The following is a 22,193-nucleotide window of genomic DNA, read 5'->3' on the forward strand; positions in this document are numbered from 1 at the left end:
TTGTCAAGACTTTATCTTTGTTTGTGGTTCCAGAACATGACCGTGGTTTTACCAAGCTTTATTACCATACCATACTTTCAGCACGCAGAAAATGCATATACAAAAACAGCAATATTAAAATAATAGCTATGGTCATATCGAACTATTTTCACCCAATTCATTACATATATCTATATGTTGTTGACAATTGACACACGAAAAGATGGATTCCAAAAGATCAGAATGGAAATCTCGCCATGTGATGACGCAAAAAATGGTAGCCTTATTTGCATTTTGTAAGCCCCTTTACATTCTTTTTCGGTATTATTTATGTCCCGATTGTCAAGATGCAACACATGTAAAGACTGTATATATAGAGGTTCATGTATAAGCATGGATTTCCTTCGTACATGTCCACACAAAAAAGATTTATAAACTTTTGATACGGAGTTTGCGTCAGCGAACAAATCGCTTTAGTATTGTATATCCAGTTGGCTGAAATGTCTCAAGCTCGTACTTTCGTAGAACAAATTGTCATGATGGCTGTTTCTTGAGTATGTTCTAGGATGCACAAACAAGTTTGGCATACTTATCATCAGAATGTCTATGGGATTTATTTATTAGCTACTACATGTAATTACCATTAATATTTTTATTTGTTGTGTATTTGTTTATCTATAAATAAGTAATCATTTGCATGTATCCAAGTAAAACAGATTGTTTTAATTATACCTACTTTACTTTAAAAAAGTGACAATTAGAGCACGCAAACAAAAAGCATACGTTCTAGCAGAATCTAAGAAGTAAATGGATAATTAAGTTTATTAAGATTTACCACACACAGACCTTAATGCATTGCTTAGTAGAATTTTTTAATATAAAACAGGAAATTACACACACATATGTTCTGGTGCCACTCTACGGATTACCGTTAGTGCCATCGTTGTTACACATTAAAATCCAGAGGGCTACAATGCGATAGTGCGATTGTACGATGGCGACATTGCGATAGTACGATGACGACAGTGCGACAATACGATGGAGACAGTGCTTTTGCGCGAAGGCGATAATACGATGAACACAGTACGATAACGCGATAGTACGATGGCGACAATGCGATAATACGATGACGACAGTGCGACAATACGATGGCGACAAGGCGATAGTACGATGGCGACAATGCGATAGTGCGATAATACGATGACGACAGTGCGACAATACGGTGGCGTCAGTGCGATAGTACGATGGCGTCAATGTGACAATGCGATAGTGCGATAGTACGATGGCGACAATGCGATAATACGATGACGACAGTGCGACAATACGATGGCGACAGTGCGATAGTACGATGGCGATAGTGCGATAGTACGATGGCGACAATGCGATAATACGATGACGACAGTGCGATAATACGATGGCGACAGTGCGATAGTACAATGGCGACAGTGCGATAGTACGATGGCGACAATGCGATAATACGATCACGACAGTACGATAACGCGATAGTAAAATGGTGACTATGCGATGATACGATGGCGACACTACGATATGAATATCGCATTGTCGCCATCGTTATATCGCACTGTCGCCATCGTATTGTCGCACTGTCGTATTGTCGTCATCGTACTATCGCATTGTCGCCATCTACTATCGCATTGTCGCCATCGTACTATCGCATATCGCCATCGTACTATCGCATTGTCGCCCTCTGGATTTTAATGTGTAACCACGATGGCCCTAACGGTATTCCGTACCAATCCTCTGAACCTTAATTCAAGTTATGTTAATAATCAAGGTTTTATCTATTATGAAAACAATTAGCAAGATATCAAATACTAACTTTAACCTGCTGCTACAAACAACGTACGCACCTAGATTTCAGCATAATAAGTTCGTTTCTTAGTTTGTTATTCTCACTTCTAAGGGCTTTGAGTTCCTCTTCCGCATCTTGTGTTTGTAATTGTCTCTGTAAGATTCACCACAAGGCCATGGTTATGCGTTAAACGATATTTTATTTCGTCTTAACATTAATGGAAAAGGAACGAAACATATGAAATTGTACCAATATTTATAGTGGGAACATTTACATTTGGAACATGTATATATATGATTATGATTTCTAAAACCCACATGCACACATTGTTAAATGTATGAATGCTTTACCATATAGCTGTGCGAAGAACGTCCTCCACGCCGGAAATCAAGTTTTGTATAGAGTTTCCAACTGTTGGTTCTTGTGTCCCTCGAGTTGTCATCTTGCAACGTGTTTGAGTGCACTACAAACTTATTGAAATGATATAAAATTGAAAGAGCTATTATTGTATCACAGTATATGAATATAAAAAAAATCAGGGTACTTTCGCTTACTTTTCAAGAACGTTTAAAGAAAAGCAGTACGGTTTCAGCAAGTTTGGTCGTGGATATCACGATACGTTTTACAATACTTAAAGATCTGTTATATAAGAACCAAAGCCTTAAATAAAGGTAATGACGTTTGTACATAAACGGTTACTGTACTTTAAGCTTTGTTCGACCAGTTTTAGAAATCAGAAAAAAACTACTTAGTTGTTAGGGCATTTTCAACGTCTCATGATAAAATATGAAGCATACAATTTGAATATTTTTTCTGAATAATGCATACACTGTTATAAAACTACGCTACTTTCGATTTTATATCAATACACTAACAACTTTTAATGTGATTTTCAATTGAACTAGTATTAAGATATTTGCCATTTTAAAGTTTAATTTAAATTATCTTTTGTTAAAGTATGTATCCTAAATATGAATCCGTCAAACAAAAATACTTTCCTATTTATATCATGACATTTATATACTTATAGTATGTTCGATTTTATGTTAATACTGCGGTTAAGCTCTGCGTGTTTATGTTGCTAATGTGAAAAATTGCTTAACAGATAACATTTTAACATCAAAATGACCTGCAATTATTTTTTTACCTCAACAATTAAATCACAAAATAGCGTTCGTTAAAAATGCAGATATTCCAGTTTCCATTAATAAACTTCTCAATTTACTTCCTTGTAAAATTGAGGTTAGGTTCGATTCGCATGTAGCGTTAATCCGTCATTTAAAACGATTTAATACATAGAGATTAAACCAATAAGGTTGTAGTTGTAAGAATGCCAACAATAATTTGGCAAGTACGTTAATTACTAACCAGTCCATACTTTCGTTTAAAAAAATACCGTGTTAATTTGTTTTTACTTTTTCAATGATAATAGTTATTATGAAAGTATTGCATAAAGATGCATTAAATGCATTTAATAACATTCAAGAAACAGATCCTTTTAACGCAACAGAAAATATCTCCATAAAGTATATAAACAAGTTATTGATCTATGGTATAGCAAATCTGTAACAATTTGTTGGTGTTGTACGAATCATTGATTGTAGGATTTTGCGAGTAAGGAAATTGCTTACAGAGCGAGTTGAGAACGATAAACCAAATAAATGTCAGTTTTAAATGTGTCCATATAATTCCGGAAATTCATAAGCAGAGTACTGAGTTCAGAATGCTTGTTCCCCGAATTGCTTAGAATACATAATCATACATAGCATTTAAAAACTATGCTTGATTATCCCGTGGAGAAACTTTGTTAAGAGTTTGGTAATAATAACAAACACCCTGGTAAAGCTATTTTTGATTATTGTTAAACTTATAGATTATCATACTTTAAGTGTGGACGAACTTTTTATTTTGAAAGGACACAATTATGGAAAAAAAAAATTAGGTCGTGCAAAATATCTGACCTTTTATTCACATATTGGCATGATATCTTCATTTAATACCGTTTGGTATAGTGCCATTTGGCTCTTGTGTCATTTTTAAATATATTGAGATATATCCTTCTACCGATTTTAGATCCCGTTCATAGCAGCTCATTTACATAGTTACAAAATATAATGTTTGCTTCAACAAAATGCTAAATAAAAAAAGATACGCAAAGAGTATTGAAATATTGTATTATGATAAAAATGTAGCTTTGAAAACAAACAAACAAGACACTAGCATGTCTATCCGTAGTATCGGGCCTCTTAATGAATACATGCGAATATTAGAAGTGAACAAAAACAAAAACACGCATATGTTAACTCTATAGTTAAATGTTTATTCTTTGATATAAAAACGAAATCGGCAATGTTTTGACAAAATACTGGCTAGACTTAGCTCCCTGTAGTAATCTATTTTTATATACAATTTTCTCATAAAATCGTCCATTCTGATTGGTTGCTATGATTTGTTACTATGCGTATTTTCTTATTTCCTAAAACAAGTTACTTAATAGAAAAACGAAACTCTTGCATATGTTGTTCATAAAACATTTTTATATTTTATTCAAAAATAAGCGGCATATAAAACATTTGATAAAGCTACTATTAATACATATACAAACTAACATAATTGTGTGTTACGTAATTACAAATCATAGCATCACCCTGGAATAAAGATGACCTACTTACCAACGAACACCGGAAATAATTAAATGGTCGTCATAATAGACATTCATAGCCATCAATTAAATGACAACTTCTGAAAATTGAAAAGAATTAACCTTTCCAGCAATTCTTGAAGGTTTTTCGTTTAATGTAAAATACTATGGGGAGGACCGATACTGTGAGAGTAAGGGATAATTAATTGTATTCAGTGCCCTTAGCTTTCTTGTGAAACACTGAACATTATCAATGATTGTGTACGTATTTACGTATTACAACATATAACCTCTGTTTTATGTCATACTTTAAATAAATACATGCGATGTCGGCCATTTAAAAGACGTGTACCTTATACGAATATTAAATCCTTATTTGTACACACTTTGAAAATAGTGTATAGGCTAACTGTAATTTTCAAGTTTTTGTTCTTATCTTTACATATTGCGTGTATGTAGTAATTCGATTGATTAATTGTTGGGACCATTAGTTGAGGGACATCTCGTTAAGCCTAAAAAATGTATTGAATGCGCAATGGACATTATCGTATTCATCACCAAATTCATAAATTACATAAATTACATGACAACGTACACGAGAAAATCACTCATTATCACTATGGAAATACATAAACAAAAGTTTATAAGGCACAAACAAATGATTAAACAAAAAGCTAATTATTTGGAATGAAAAAAAACACACTCAAATGTTCTTTAGTAAGACGGCATGAATTTGTGATAGTCAACTCGTTACAAAATGCAAATTGAATAATATTAATAAAAACATATCGAATGAATGTCCACACATTTGTATGTTACATACGCATCGTGCTACATTCTACAGGATCCAGTTGATGCGCATAATGCTTAAACAATGCATACACAATCATTTACCGACTCTTTGTTATCAGTTTCAAACATTTTGGTTTGTAAATGCGATGCAAATGCGCGCACCGGATCTGCAATTGTTTGTAATGTCGTTGTAAAGAAATTGTCGACTGATGGAAAAATACTACAACCGTTTTGCCCCTCATTGCTGTCGTTTGGCTCTCCCTCCGTATAAACGTTGTATTGAACTCCTGGAGTGAAACCAAGACCGGCTAGAGCAGCTTTTAATATTCATATCGTGACATTTTTCCTTCAAACTCATCTTCATCAGAGGAAATACCCTCTTCTTCATCTGACGTTTCCTGGTGAACATCTTTTGGAGGAGGACTAGATGCTTGTGTGAGGATTGACGACTGGTAACATTTGGCAACCCCTTTTGCTAGCACGGTTTCGTCGTAGATGAGGGCAGGCCATACAACGTACTCGACTTTGTCACCCTGCTCGGAAAGCGCCTCGTATACGTTTCTGTCAAAATCTTCACCTTTGATCGTGTATTCCTCGATTTGTGGCCATTGCAAGTTCAGCAGCCAGAAGATTCGAATACACTCTCGGACGAATACAGGAGATGCATGTGCAAGCTTTTGTAGTTGAAAACCAGGAATTAATGTTTTCATAAATACCTAAAATGTTGTATTATATATATGTTAATATAAAATTATAATAACTATATGATTGTTTGGTAATCGCGTGGCAGCGTGCGCATACAAGTAGCCTTAAGGACAAATTTACTCCGTGAATTGTATTTTTTTTGTTTCCAAACACACATAATAAAGTTGTATGTTTCTTTTCACCAATGCGTTTTCTATCAAAATATTATTTTGGAAGCTTGTATACTCCAGCGTAATTTACTATAAAAAGCGTATTATACTTAATGATGTGTCGTCAGGTTATTGTAAGCGTTGTAATTATATGCTTTTACCTGAACAAGCAAACCTAAGGCGAGTTCCGATGTACCAGAAGTTATCATTTGAATAATTCGTGCCTCGTCGAAAACCTCCTCTTTTAACTGAAAAATAAATCAATAAAATAAAGAAATAAATATGAATTTGTTAAAGCTATAATATTGTCAAATTAAATTATCATATATATACAAAACTTTCATAGATTAATCGTATTCGTTAATATTTCTCATCGAAGTCTTCACAAAATAAAGTCTTTTAGTTTTTAAGTTTGGTTTGCTACGTACAATGCAAATATGGCCCAAGATATTCACTTCGCAAAAAGATACGATACGGATTTTAATAATTAGATAAGAGAAATGTGTGATTCAATTAAATATTTTGTGATGAAAATGTAACAAATCGAGACTGAAATGTAGCATTCTTACACCAACTGCTTCTCCTTCGAGCATTTCTTTAAAATGCCGCTTTATTTCTCCACACTCTTTTTTACAAAAAGTATTGACCATCTGAAAGTAATAACAGGAACGTATTGTTTAACACACAGGCTTGGTTGTAATGTGCTAGCAGACAATAATTATTTTATATACTAGTGGTTATTTCGCAGTTTGTTCTTGTATTTTTGTGATAGAGGGAAATAGTATATCCGACATTGTTCTCATCTGTTTGAATAAAAACTATTATGAAGAAAAGAGCCTTAAAGCAACTAAATTATTAATCTTTTTTCTGACGAATGATGCTTCAAAATTATTTCAGATGAACTATACAAGAATAATATATGATACATAACAGTAAAGCTATATTTTTAGATATTCATATTAAACATTTACCTCAACACACTCTATAATATTCTTGACAGCGTTTTTCACGTTTCCAGCGAATGTCAGGTTTTTGGCTGTTTCAAAAGTGCGAGGCCAAACGTTTTTATAAAGGTTCTTGTACAGTTCAGCGATGGCTCTGGGATCAAGATACGTTCTCAAGCGAGCATCGTCTTTCAAAACTCTGTGTAGGATACCCACAAATGCAATGTAAAATATTTAATAGAAGTTCATCAAACAAACAAAACAATAACCAATACACGTATCTGGGCTTTGAATATTTATGTATATGTAACTATAGGCATACACAAAACCATGACCATTTTCTTTTTGGATAATATTAAAATAGCGACACCCTCACTCTCACAAATTGTATGATTATACAAAACAGGACCATGAAAGTAGTTAATCAAATTAATAAAAAATATGTACACATTTTCGCATTGTACATTCGTTTCAGGCAAACACCGCAAATATGATGAAACAAGGTATGTAAAAGTGTTGCTTTACAAACAAAGAACCATTAGATAATTTAAATTATATTGATTTGAGGTAATAGTTTATTAACAAATATTAAGTTTGCGATTTATGCAAGGTTAAGTTTCATATTCGTCTAAACCAATTTTATTCAAATGCTTTGCATTTAACATGCGAATGCGATGTTGTCAATTTAATGTGTGTTATGGTATACATTGCACTGCACTGTATTCAGTGAGCGTCAATTTGCCTTTAATAAATAAAACTGGCAGTTGGCAGGTTTTGTCTCCTGATATATTTTCTTCACAGTCATTAATTTTATATATACAATCAAAAAAGCCTAGACAAACAATTGAAAAAAACACTCACGATGACAATGTGTTTCTGATTTGTTCATTTTCGTGTGCATATGTCTCGGTATAGTGCAAATCTTTTTCTTTCATTTGCTGCTCCTGTAAAATAAATAATTTAGAAGAAGTTGTAATTAGGGTTAATTAAATAAAACATTCACAAATTTGATAAGAAATTAATCCATGGAATGTCTCCAAAAATGGTTCGTAACAAGTACAATTTTGCGTTCAACTTATCGATTTACCAGACGTGACTTAATAGTAGATACCCCTATATGTTTTCGCTTTTCTGGAAACATGTACAATCGGAGACATTTCTATTGCAACACGTAATCGAATCAATATAGCTCCCTTATTTCAGAACGGATTTTGTTTAAATTTCGACTCAGATTTATTCAACACAGATCTAATACTTAATGTAAATTGAATTGAAGTTGATCTTCATTAATATATAAAACATAACACATCTTTAAAAAAATCACTGCACAAGTAAAATTTTCAAAATCGTACAACGTAAAATATTAATATGAAAAGTAAAACGCATTTACTTACGCGTCTTAATGACCGACCTGATTCCAATATTGTGCTCCTCAGTGTTCATAAGAGCCATATGTTTTTTTTAATAAATACTGTTTTCCTAGGGTAAAAACTCATCACGAATGATGAAATTGATATGAAATTGGAATTTTATAGCTGTGGACTACACTTCAGGACTTCTCTAACGCATAATTTTTCAAACTTAAATATCTCAGTAATTAGTAAATATTTTGATTTAAAAGTGTACATGTAATGTGCAAGCAAATCATAAATCATTAATCTGTGACGATCGGATGCTTGAGCAAGTGGGAAGGTAGGCTGCAACATTACAACTGCGCGGTTGCGCCACTGGATTTTCATACGAGACATTTTGATTTTTAAATTATTTTAATGTTTTCCTAGTGTATCAACCCACCTTAAATGAAGAAATTGAAATTCAATTATAATCATATCGCGTTTAACAATTTCCCCGTTCAAAAAGATGAAACCACGCATACCCAATGTGCAAAAGCGCCCGATTGTCTTAGATGAATGATTTTATCGTTATCTTGCACAGAATAGTCAAATGATTACATGTGCAATTTCGAATCAAATTCTTAACTCAGTACTGAGATATTCACGTCTAAAAAGGGTTGCGCAAGAAATATCTCCATGTCTATATGTGCCATATGTACCCTTTGTAAATATGACGTGCAATATTGGTACCTCAAAATTCTATGAGGTCGGTATGATAGGAAACGTGAACATTATAATGAAACACTCAATATTTTGTTGCGTTTAACATTTTCTGAATTATAAAAATTATAAGTTTTCGATTTTTTATATTTAAAAAAGTTCATGTTTACAATAATCATGAACTGTTTATTAAGTTCAGAAGTGTTCATTGCAGGTTTAACACATCCACGAGGCATTGCATGTAATGGAAACGTTTGTATCGGCAATTGTTCTACAAGATACGTACACTTTGTTTATATTTCTTTTAACATTGACATGCATAAAGTATACAGAACCTTTACCTGGGTAGCAATAATATTTTTTAAGGAATAGTTTTCTTCCTCACTTAATCGAAGTTGTTCTTCCTGTAAATCTTTCTTCTTATATAGCTGCTCCAATTCATTTTGAAGTCTGTAGTGCTCTTTCTCAAAAGCAAGCATCTGTTTCGTAACACATATGCATTTAAATAATTGCTTAACCGACTAGGATGTGAATTTATGTTGCAAGAACATATTTGATAAAGTTTTCAGTCGGCGCTTTAAAAGTAAACGTAGCATGGAAACAGGTCATGTTGATCGTATAATATAAACGGTTCACAAATATAACTTGTTAAAAAAATATATAAGCACGACATGCACGATGCAATATAAACAAAATAGAATTTTAACTTCACAATCAACATGAAGTGATATATATTCTCGACAGTACGCTGAAGTATGTTTTAATCTAAAACAGGACGTTTATTAAAAAACTGGCCAACTTTAAGTTTTTAAAGTTTGTTTACTGGATATCGAATGTCACTGTTGCCATACAATGTAATGAAAGTTTTAAGGTAAATTATGGTGGTCAGCTTTAAAATGCATTTAAACGCGATGGGTCTTACTATCAAATAATGCCAGCAAACGCTATTCGTGTTGACAATCTCATGTTATCGCAAAATTAATGGTTTATATCGTTCCGTATCATTCTTTGTTTAGTATAAATCAAGATAATTCGAGTCAAATGATCTATTAGTAACCATTTTACCTTTAAAGTTCAACCGATATTTGTTAATCCAAATGAATCTGAAACAAAATAAACCAAAGAGAAGAATATTACCTGTTATCATTAAATAAAATTGTAAATATTCGTGTGTCTGACCTTGCTCTCAAACGATTCATGCTGATTATCTTTTTCTTTCATTAATTCTTGTAGTTGGTTACTTTGTTCTTCGGATGCGGACTTGATTGTTTGTAACTGTGCTCGCATCTGTTGCCCCTCTTTTTCAAACGAATCTAGCTGCTGTCTCTTAAAAAAGCAATTGAACAAATATTTCAGGAGCTTAAACTCTAAAATAAAAAATTACCCTAAAATGTTCTCCATAATTTCTTTGGTATTAAAAAAATCACTAAAATAATCGTACAACAACGACACACTTATTTTCTCTGATCATCACCAATCGACCGTACCTGAATGAACACTTGTTTTTCTAGGGCGTCTTTTTCTTGCCTTAAACTTTTAATTTCATTATTAAGCTCTTCATTCATCTGTCGCGTCATGTCTTGTTCTGTCTGGAGTTTACGCTTTTCTTCTACGATTACAAGAATCTGTCGTTCCACTGATGTCTATCATATAATTAAAAAAACTTATTAACATACCAACAACGAAGTGTAACGAATACACACATGTTAACCTATATATTGTGCTGGAAAATAACTTGAAGAAATTTAAACAAATGGGTCCCAATAATGTAAGTCAATGGTTGCAAGAACATGGTGTTCCTAAATATAACCTTTTGTTATAATTATATAGAATGTGACTAACCGGTGATCTGCACTATTTGAACTTTGTCTTAAAGAAATACAATATACAAAACGTAAATATTCATGAGCCGTGCTCTGTGAAAAGAGGGTTTAAAGCATGTGCGTAAAGTGTCGTCCCAGATTAGCCTGTGTTGTCCGCACAGGCAAATCCGGGTCGATTTTTTCCGCCTAAATAATATTTTAGCTAAAAAGAGACGTTTTTGAACGAAAAATGTCATTAAAGCAGAAAGTGTCGTCCCAGATTAGCATGTGTGGACTACACAGGCTAATCTGGGACGACACGTTACGCACATGCATTAATCCACCTTAAAACAGAGCAAGGCCAATATTAAGTCGCCATTGTCAGCATTGCATAACTGCGTCATAATTATTATTGCGTTTTTCTCAAAATAATTCTATACGTAAATATATTATCGTCTCTACCTCAATGGAAACTTCTATCTCCAGCTCATCTGTGTTGTTCGTTAATTCTCGGAGACTATCATTCAGTTTTGTGTATGCTGTTTCAATCTTTTCTAATTCCTTACCAAGCGCTTCCTTCTCCTTTTCCGACGAAATCAACTCCTGGCGCTTAATAAACAAACTATTTTTAAACTTTCGTAAAAATCCAAACGAAGGAATACTTTTTTAATAACATCGTTCGTGTTTGTATACAATGTTTTGAAGTATTTACGTAAATGTTATTTGTTGTCAATTTTGAAGCAAGTAAAACCTTAACGTTTGTGAATTTTTTTATTGAATGCGGAATCTGATAAACAAACCTGGGAAGCAACAAGTTCATCCAATGTGATGCTTTTCTTCCGAAATATTTACACTCTGCACTTAATAACTTTCTTAACGCAACATTTTACCAAACTTAAATATCTTAGTAATTAGCATATATTTTGATTTAAAGGTGTACATGTGATCATTAGACCACAGTATGTGCAAGCCAACCATAGTATCATTCATCCGTGACAATCGGATGCTTTAACAAGTGGGGAAGGTAGCCAGAAACATGACGATTGAGCGGTTGCGCACCTGAATTTTTATACCAGACGTTTTAATTTATTAATTTATTATTTTTTTTTGTGGTGTATCAACCTACCTTAAATAAAGAAATTAAAATAAAATTAGAATACTATCAAGTTAAACCATCCCCAAGTGCAAAAATATGAAACCACACCTACCCAACGTGCAAAAGCGCCCGATTGTCTAGGATAAATTATTGTATCGTTATCTTGCGCAGAATAAAGTCAAATGATTACATGTGCAGTTTTGAATCAAACTCTTAACTCGGTACTGAGATATTCAAGTTTAAACAGGGTTGCGTTAGTCGCCAAGTGCATATGTGCCATATGTACCCAATGTAAATATGAGGTGCAATATTGGTTCCTCAAAATTCTATGAGGCGAGTATAATAAAGCGACGCGAACATTATAATAGAACACTCAATATTTTGTTGCGTTTAACATTTTGTGAAATATAAAAATTATTAGTTTTCGATTTATCATATTTCAAAAAATGTTCGTGTGAAAAATAATTCTGAACTGGTTATTAAGTTCAGAAGTGTTCATTGCAGGCTTTAACAAGCAAAACCACGAAGGATTACACATAAAGGAAACGTTTATCTCGGCAATTATATGACACGATATGTAAATTAGGTTTATTTTTTTCATTTAACATTCACACGGATTAAATAAAATTATACAGAACATTTACCTTTGTAGCAATAATATTTTCTAACGAATATTTTTCTTCCGCACTTGCTCGAAGTTGTTCTTCCTGTAAATCCTTCTTCTCATTTAGCTGCTCCAATTCATTGTGAAGTATGTTGTGCTCTTTCTCAAAAGCAAGCATCTGTTTCGAAACATATATGCATTTAAATAATTGTTTATAGGTTGAGAATGTTGCAAGAACATATTTGATAAAGTTATCAGTCGGCGCTTTAAAAGTTAGCATAGCATAGAAACAAGCCATGTTGATCGTATAATATAAACGGTTCACATATATCGATTTTTAAAAACAATATACGCACGACATGTAAAATTCAATATAAACAAAATAGAGTTTTTACGTCACAATCATCATTAGGTTAAACATATTCTAGACAGTATGATGTATTATGTTTTTATCTAAAACAGGAATTTTATTTTTTAAAAACGGCCTTCTTCGAGTTGCTTAAAGTTTTTTTTTAATGGATATCGAATGTCACTGTTGCCATACAATGTAAAGAAGGGTATAAGGTTAAGTATGGTGGCCGGCTTTGAAATGCATTTAAACGCAATGGGTCATATTATCAAATTATGCCAGCAAACACTATTCGTGTTGAAAATCTCATTTAAACGCAAAATTCATGGTTTATATCGTTCCGTATGATTCTTTGTACAGTTTTTTTTTTAAATTAATCGAGTCAAATACCCTATTTGTAAACTGCGTCCCTTGAAAGTTTAACCGATATTTGTTTATGCAGATGAATCTGAAACTAAATAAACCGAAGAGAAAAAAATGTTATGTAAATATTTAAAAAACAAAAAAATATTCGAGTGTCTGACCTTGCTCTCAAACGATTTATGCAGATTATCCTTTTCTTTCATTAATATTTGTAGTTGGTTTCTTTGATCTTCGGATGTGGACTTAATCGTTTGTAACTGTGCTCGCATCTTTTGCCTCTCTTTTTCAAACGAATCTAGTTGCTGTCTCTTAAAAAAAAAATCTTTCAGCAGCTAAAATTCTCAAATAAAAAATCACCATAATATATTATTCTTTCTTTCTTTTGTATTTAAAAAAAAATCCACAAAAAAATAATCGTAGAGAAACGAACAATTACTTTCTCTGATGATCACCAATCTACCGTACCTGGTTGAAAACTCGTTTTTCTAGGGCGTATTTTTCTTGCTTTATACCTTTAATTTCATTATTAAGCTCTTTATTCGTCTTCCGCGTCAGGTCTTGTTCTGACTGGAGTTTTCGCGTTTCTTCTACGATCACAAGACTCTGTTTATCCACTGATGTCTATAATATAATTAAAAAAAAAAATAATATACCAGCAACGAAGTGTAATGAATACCCTAATGTTAACCCATCTAGTGTGCATAACATGCAGCAATTTCAACAACAGGGCCCAGTAATGTAAGTCATTTGTTGCAAGAACATGGTTGTCGCAAATATAACCTTTTGTTATATATAGAATGTGACTAAACGGTGATCTGCATTATTTGAATTTTGTCTCAAAGAAATGCAATATATACACATCATAAATATATATTCAATCTTCATTGTCAGCATTGCACCAGTGTGCCATAATTGTTTTTGCGAATGTCTTAAAACAAATCTTAATAAATATATATGGTTGTCTCTACCTCAATGGAAACTATTCTCTCTGTCTTCTCTTTGTTTTCCGTTAATTCTCGGAGACTGTCATTCAGTTTTCCGTTTGTTGTTTTAATCTCTTCTAATTCCTTACTGAGGGCTTCCTTCTCCTTTTCTGACGAAATCAACTCTTGTCGCTAAATTAACAAACTATTTTTAAACGTACGTAAAAATCCAAACGATGGAATACTGTGTAATAAAATGGTTCGTGTTTGTGTAGAATACATTGCAGCATTTATTTAAATATATTTTGCTTTTAAAGCAATAAAAACCTTAATGTTTCATTGGACGCGGAATGCGATATACAAACCTGGGTAGCAACAAGTTCTTCTAGTGTGATGCTTTTCTTCCGAAATATTGACATCTTTGCACTCTGCTCTTCATACTTGGTGTTTAACTCTTCCAATTTGGTTTGTAAAATCTTCCGTTCTTCGTCTAATTCGAACATTTCCTCCAGTTTCAGTCCCTATGAGAGTTCGAATAAATAAATAAAATATTCAAAATTCTATAAAAAAATTGTTTCGTTATCACTTACAAAAGCTGAAAATGTTAAACGTTTATCTATTAGATGTATACTTACTTCATCACATATAACTAAGTGCTAGAAAGATCCTAATATACAGTCCTTGTACACAGTGTTTTATAAGTAGAACTGTCAATGTCGCCTTTGAAATATATCACCCCCTCCGGCACGCATGCTATTTTGTCTGAGGACATTAGAAGTCAATCTTTAATAACTGGTATGAAACATGTTTCCTTCCAATAAAGTTTCATATTGATACCGCATATTTTAGTCCAGATATGCCTTTTACACAATTTTACCACGAACTTTCACTTGGGCAAAAATTGTACAATTTTGAAAGCAAGTAATATGTTTTTAAGTACTACACTTCTAGTCAAAGAGACATACCGACATATTAAGTTCAAAAGTTGGAACATCTTTATAATTGTCTAGATATGATCCCAACACAATTGTAGTTTAAACATAAAACCTGATTTAAATATTTTTCCGTTAGAAGAGACTGGTCTTTCTTTAATTGGGTAATCTCGTCCGCCTGGATTTGAATTGTTTTGTGCACACTTTCCAATTCTGTGCGCAAGCTTTGTATCTCTTCGTCAGATGATTGTATTTGCATAATCTGAAATATTGATACAATAAAACAATAAATGCCAATTTAGATTTAAAATAGGTTTTGCATGCATATCCTTATTAACAAATTTATGTTGTAAATTATCAAGCTTACGACATTATTTATTTAAGAAACTGATAAATGTCTAATGTACGGTCTGTTGTTAAAGTTTCGTTAACACATCGCTAAGATAAACAAACGATGTAACTGCCGACATGTTAAGGCGATAGCATTTTAGTGAAGACAATCCCGGTTATTATCCCGGTAAAACATTTTCGTCAAATCAAGTCAGTAATTTTGGGACAAACTTTTAAGAACGGAACATATGTTAAAGAGTTCATTTAAATGTTTAAAGAGGATGCATGCATTCCGTTGTACAATATGCTGCGCTTTCCATTTAAATGAAGAGGCAATGGCTTTCAACGAGTCAATTATAATTGATTTTTTAATCATCAAAACATTAAAAGATAAATATTTTTTGATAATAAACAACTGTTTTCATTTTTTATACGTATGGCATAACTCGATAAGTGGAATCGGAATACCTTTGCCGACATATTTTCTTCAAGTGTATAATTGTCGTTCATCAAAGACTGAAGTCTCTCGTCCTGTTTTGCTGTTGTTGTTTGTAGTTGTTCAAACAGTGAGTATAAAGCCTCCCGCTCATATTCCAATGCAAGAATATGTCCTTTCTTTTAGTACAAAAGTTGTTAAATTAGCTGGGTATTTTATGTTATGATATGCAAAACAATATGGAAGCGTTTTTCTCATATACACGTTTGTTTACTGTTTTGTCGGATGATAATTGAATATATACTTTACACGAGTTCATATTAAATCCGTCCTCTCTTACGTAGATGAAAGAAATAATCAACCTAAATTGAGCACTGATGAACTAATTAAGATATCGTTATAAATTATGTATTTACCTTTAGATATTCATATTAATATATATATATATATATATATATATATATATATATGCTTATGCTAGTTGTCAACACACGATATCACACTTTGGTTTCGATCGTCATAAGAAGTTAATTTACGAATGCTGAATTTACATTTTCAGTATTATCACCCAAAACGTGTAAATAACTATTTGAAAATAACGCATGTGCAGTTGGTAACAGTACGGTTTGCACTACTATTAAGATATTAATTGTACTTCTATATCACCCATGCATGTTCTTATGGATCGGTCACCCATAAGTGGATAACTCTTTATTGTTTACCAAATTTTAAATTTACAAACTAGTATAGAACATGTGAATATTATTTCTGCTACACGACTAAATGTCTAAAATATACGATCTTCTCTATATATTATAGTGTTACATATATGTACGAAAATAGGTTATACCTGTGTAGTACTATGTTCACCTAATGTAATATTTTCTTCTTGTATTTCTGTCAGATGGTTATTCTGTTCTTCGTACATCTGTTTTACCTTTTCCAGGTATTTTATGAAATTTTCTTTTTCTTCTTCTAATTTAGGAATCCGTTGAATCTTAGACCCCTGTATCATTTGCTAACAATTTAAAAAAACAACAAATTTCGCAATTTGTACTACATCACTTTAAACATGAACATTTATTTATTCTACTTGTTTGTCAAGCTCGTTGTCAAGAAAACCATTCATAGTTATTATCAATGACAGTGAATACCTTTTAATAAGAGTTTCGAACACAGACGTTAAAGGTAACACGTCTGTTCTTCTGGGTGAGCATGTGAGATATAATACTTTGAAACTGGCAGATTCTTGTATAATTTGCCGTTTTCACCAGCTACATCTTGCATCTTACATTTGACATTAAACGTAGCGCAACACGCATAAAAAACTACCTCATGAATAACGATTAATCTAATTATTGACGAAGTAGTTTGACGTTGACCTATGTGTTAGAACGTTAGCGCAATTTCCCAACTACTGAACATTGTTATAAGTTGAATTTTAAACAATATGATACATTTTTAACTAGAAGTATTGATAAGCATTATCATGACCTAATTGGCCGTTTTCTTCAAAGTGTGACCACCACCTTTCAACAAACGACATTGGTCGTTCACGTCGCCAATAAATGACGAACATATGTGAAAGTTATATTAATTGATAAAGAATTACGATACAGTCCGGACACGTCGATTGACCTCTAAACGTGGCCCCTATCTTTCAAATTGGTACATGATTGTTATGCACGAGAAACAACACGTCTTCTCGGAAATTACTCGGGTGTATGGAAAATACTCCATGGGCACGTGGCCGCTCTAAGCCAATCGGATTAGGTCATTATTGTAGGAGGTTAGATATTGTATAATAGACTGTACGTCCCAATAGTATCTTTTTTTTTTTGATAGTTGTTATTGACTTCAGGTCACAGGAAGCACATTTTATAAGACGCATGCCATCTGTGTATAAAGAACAAACTATAAATGCTGTTTAATGGGGTTCTACATGGTTTTATCAAAAAGAAGTAATGATGACTCACCTCTATTTGGATGAGTTCGTCTGTTACCAGTTCAAGTTCATTTTCAACACGGGTAAACTCGTTGTGCACAACCTCTTGTCCGCTGTTTGAGTAAAATTATCTTCGAAATGTCAACATAATTATCACAAGATACTTGAGTCAAGTAGATAGTAGACATATAGTGTCAATTTCAAATACTAACAGAAAACCATCAAAACTTTGGTCAGCTTAAATATCAACAAAAATGCACTTATTTACAAGAACAAGAACTGATCTAACGTGTAAATAGTAAACAAAAATGACGCATTAACATTTACAGTAACAGAACCGACAATTTGTTTATGCTGCTTGGTTATACATAACATAACAATATCACGGGTAGCTACATCATACATTCATGCCAAGCATAGTTACTTCACTTCAACTCACCTTGAGTTCAAGGCAGCATTTTCTTCTTTAAGCTGCTCATTTTCAGCAAGTATTGGCTTTGTATTTACTTGCAGTTTATCCTTTTCACATACAATTTGGCACTGAAACATACATATATAAATAGTGAAATGAATGAATGCGTTTTAAAATAGAACATTCGGTATTCACTTTATGAAATTGTATTTTACACTATTTTAATTGAGAGCTAGATTGTGTGATAATTAGATGTTTGTGTATTTTAAGTATTGTAAAACGTTTAACAGGAATTGCGACGTTCATTTCAAAATAATAGACCTTTTTTAAAAAAAAATTCTGTGTTGTACTTAATTATAATGTGCGCTTATACTTTGTACTTTCAATTTATGAATGCATGCTTTTGAATGGAAATGATGCTTATGTTGTTTAAAACAAATATGACTTTTAGCTGGAGTCTCTTTAAACTGACGTTGTATTAGACCGACATTACACTTTGATTTCGTTAATATTTGATTAGTTATGCTCATATTTATATATGCATCACCAGTACACGAGTAGCACTATACCTGTTGCTCTTCGACCCGGCCGCCAAGACGGACAACCTTCTCTTCACCGGAAATCATGTGATGTATGGGCTGTTCATCGGAAAACACCGCACCATCCGCTTGAGACGTCATATTGTATCTTTAAGGATTAACTTAACAGTGCATGTTCTTATTATTCAATAGTCGTCAATCCCTTGGAAAATGTTGCATATACAAAAAAACTGTGTTTGGCATAACAATAAAAAATATGATATCTGGAATATTTTCAATATTGACATTTGCTTTAAATAAACATGTACATAAAAGTTCATTTCAATCATACAGTTATGTGTTGCATTTCCTTGCAAACGCATGATGATATTATTGCTTTACAATCATGGCAAAAAATGTCTTACCTCTCTTTAGATTGGCAGACAGCCTATATTATATGTAGAATAATGCTCCAGATGGGATTTAAGACAAACACGTTTGATTCATAAGGGGCCATATGTTTATTGCAATCTAGCACATAATCAAAAAATCATAGCATCGAACACTTTTTGTGTATGTTTCGTTAACCTTGAAGTTAAAACTTATGTTGCGTCACATTCGCAACCCAAACTTCAGAATATATGAGCCGCGTTCTGAGAAAACTGGGCTTAATGCATGTGCGTAAAGTGTCGTCCCAGATTAGCCTGTGCAGTCCGGACAGGCTAATCAGGGACGACACTTTCCGCCTAAACTGGATTTTCGTGTAGAAGAGATTTCCTTTAAATGAAAATACCATAAAAGCGGAAAGTGTCGTCCCTGATTAGGCTGTGCACAGGCTAATCTGGGATGCCACTTTACGCAAAAGTATTATGCCCAGTTTTCTCAGAATGCGACTCATATGTGTTGAATGAGCTTAAACAACCAATACCATCATTGTTAAACCAAGCAACTGAAACTGATAGGTATCATTTATATTGGCAATATAAAACTTTATTTTCTGTAATGTTTAACAAACTATGGCTGTTCTTAATCTCAGGTTTAATAAACACAGGTTCATCATTCTTCTACCACAAGGAAGACACGATCACTGTGGGTTTTTTAAATGACCCCGGGACTTCATTGAAAATAAAATTACCATAAAAGCGTAAAGTGTCGTCCCTGATTAGCATGTGCGAACTGCACAGGCTCATCTAGGCTGACACTTTACGCACATGCATTAAACCCAGTTTTCTCAAAACGCGACTAAAATATTTTTAATGATAATCAAACAACCCCCGAGAGTGTTGATGTATATGCTAACAAAAGCATTTTACCAAACGATGGCTGTTTGACATACTTATATTTGAATACGTCTTTTCTGTGAAGAAGTATGTTTAAATGCCGCTATATATCCCTAATATACATTTATCGTTTTATTTCACATTATAATCACACTTCAGTCGTATATCTTGCCAACAAAATTGGTTCAAATTCAAAATACATGCTTTTCTTTCACCGTCAAAAGGCAGCCACACCTGTTTTATCCATGTGTGTGTATGTTTGTGTTGCGCATATATGTGAGTTTTGTGTCACACAGTTTGGCAATCGGTTACTTATCATAAATAAAAGACAGCTTATATGTACTTGACACTTATAACATTTATTATCCTGCTCATCCCAAGGGTACATGCCGTTTAAAATAGATTACAATGTTATATAAAATAGGAAACCCCTCTGTTAGTCTTTAATAAATTGGCACGTGGAAAACTAAACGAGGGATAAAACGCTGGCGTAGACAACAGAGTGGCACGTTGTGGTTCCATTGTTTGAATTGTGTATAACAACATCAAACTTCGTTGAAAATAATAGTGATTCATAAATCACTATTAATATTAATCTTCATGATTGGACGTTGTAATATACAACGACTAAGCAACTGGTTCTCAAAGGTTAGTAAATCGTACCAAAGAATAACAAAGTTAAGAGGACGACATAACTTATTCAAGCTTGTGTACGAAAAAACTAACCTCTGGAACAGAAGAAAGGCTAACATAAGTTCGTACAATGTAAATATGATGGAGTTTGGAAAATGATTTTCATATATCCTGTATTTGTTGATTAAAACTCTCTGAAAAGCATTTTCAAAAATCTAATATTTATATTTTCCGAAATAATATTAGCTTTCCATGTATCGGCAATTTTGATCAACGCGTAAACAACATGTATTTAGATGGTTTATTTTTTCTTTACCACAAGTAAGTTGTCTCGGCCCAACGAGTTACTACGTCGTTCCCACGGCTACACAATATCGTAACAACGACTTACATCCTCATTTCCACGACATATTGACCCCACAATTTAATCATGGGGACACGTTTATAACTCATTGAACGAGTTGCTAAGTTGAGGTTACCATGTACATAAAATTAATGGGGCCTTTTCACAGATTTTGGCATGTTTTGAAGTTTGTCATTAAATGCTTTATATTGATCAATGTAAACATTGGATCTAAAAAGCTCCGATGAAAAATCCAGAATAAAATTTTTTTTTAAAGGAAAAAAGTAGCCCGCAGCAGGGCTCGAACCAGTGACCCCCGGAGTCCTGGAGTGAAACGCAATTAGACCGCTCGGCCATCCTGCCAAGTATGAATGAGTTACGTATTTTATTCTTTATATAAATAATAGTTTCACAAAATGAACCCATTTATGCCTAGTGGACTCTCCCATCCTTCTAAATTGGATCAATTTATTTCCAAAATTAGGGATGTCTAGTATATTTATTTCTATATTAAGAATATTTCTTACAGAAATTCCTTCAAGCAAACAGCGCAGACCCTAATGAGACGCCGCATCATGCGGCGTCTCATATGGGTCTACGCTGTTTGCCAAGGCCTTTATTCTAAACGCTAGGCATAAATGGGTTAATTAAACGACAACAACAGAACTCTCCAAATTATTCAATCGTTTCGCGTTGCAACGCTTTATAATTTTCAGGTTTTTAAATCGTCAAAAGCTGCATATAATGGCTATATTAGACCATGGTAAATGTTCATTATTACTGTTTCCTCACAAATATCATAACTTAAAACGAAAATGTGCAAATCTGAAACAACTTTTTTCAATTTTGTCAATTTTCCAAAACGTGAAAAGATCCCTTGTAGCATTTGTGTCATATTTGCCACTGAAGTAAAATTATATTTAACAAGTGAGTATACAATAAATTATAATCGATTGAAAACTGCAAATAGTGCTTTCACTAAACCTTAATTTCAACGTCCACGTTATCTGATAAAATATACTTACTGCGGTTTATCAACTGAAATATTGTACACTACGAAACATCCAACTGCAAAATGACGACTGCGTTTATCAGTCGGTAAAACTACCTTAAGAAATTTGATAAAGCGTTTTCCAAAAACGCGAGGCCT

The 22,193-nt window shown here is 33.0% G+C and overlaps 1 protein-coding gene across 7 annotated transcripts in view; it reads right to left on the reverse strand.

Annotated features, from left to right (window-relative positions):
• Positions 1 to 22,161, reverse strand: part of LOC127877485 (interaptin-like) — a 67,813-nt gene extending 45,652 nt beyond the window's left edge. For 2 of the 7 annotated variants that reach the window (XM_052423412.1, XM_052423414.1), the window contains exons 1-15: positions 22,069 to 22,161; positions 18,839 to 18,956; positions 18,297 to 18,397; positions 17,889 to 17,970; positions 16,763 to 16,930; positions 15,945 to 16,091; positions 15,262 to 15,408; positions 14,580 to 14,735; positions 14,260 to 14,406; positions 13,757 to 13,912; positions 13,453 to 13,599; positions 12,620 to 12,757; positions 11,342 to 11,488; positions 10,565 to 10,720; positions 10,257 to 10,403 (exon numbers count right to left, since the gene is read on the reverse strand). In XM_052423412.1, the coding sequence (XP_052279372.1) occupies positions 10,257 to 10,403; positions 10,565 to 10,720; positions 11,342 to 11,488; positions 12,620 to 12,757; positions 13,453 to 13,599; positions 13,757 to 13,912; positions 14,260 to 14,406; positions 14,580 to 14,735; positions 15,262 to 15,408; positions 15,945 to 16,091; positions 16,763 to 16,930; positions 17,889 to 17,970; positions 18,297 to 18,397; positions 18,839 to 18,949 (1,950 nt within the window). In that variant the 5' untranslated portion in view covers positions 18,950 to 18,956; positions 22,069 to 22,161. Of the gene's footprint in view, positions 1 to 4,309; positions 5,942 to 6,240; positions 6,328 to 6,648; positions 6,730 to 7,050; positions 7,223 to 7,884; positions 7,968 to 9,418; positions 9,557 to 10,256; positions 10,404 to 10,564; positions 10,721 to 11,341; positions 11,489 to 12,619; positions 12,758 to 13,452; positions 13,600 to 13,756; positions 13,913 to 14,259; positions 14,407 to 14,579; positions 14,736 to 15,261; positions 15,409 to 15,944; positions 16,092 to 16,762; positions 16,931 to 17,550; positions 17,809 to 17,888; positions 17,971 to 18,296; positions 18,398 to 18,838; positions 18,957 to 22,068 lie in introns of those variants that run through there. The other 5 variants (XM_052423418.1, XM_052423416.1, XM_052423417.1 and 2 more) reach the window with 5 other exon arrangements.
• Between the last annotated feature and the right edge of the window lie 32 nt (positions 22,162 to 22,193).

Source organism: Dreissena polymorpha, chromosome 4, assembly GCF_020536995.1.
Source record: "Dreissena polymorpha isolate Duluth1 chromosome 4, UMN_Dpol_1.0, whole genome shotgun sequence".
NCBI lineage: Eukaryota > Metazoa > Mollusca > Bivalvia > Myida > Dreissenidae > Dreissena > Dreissena polymorpha.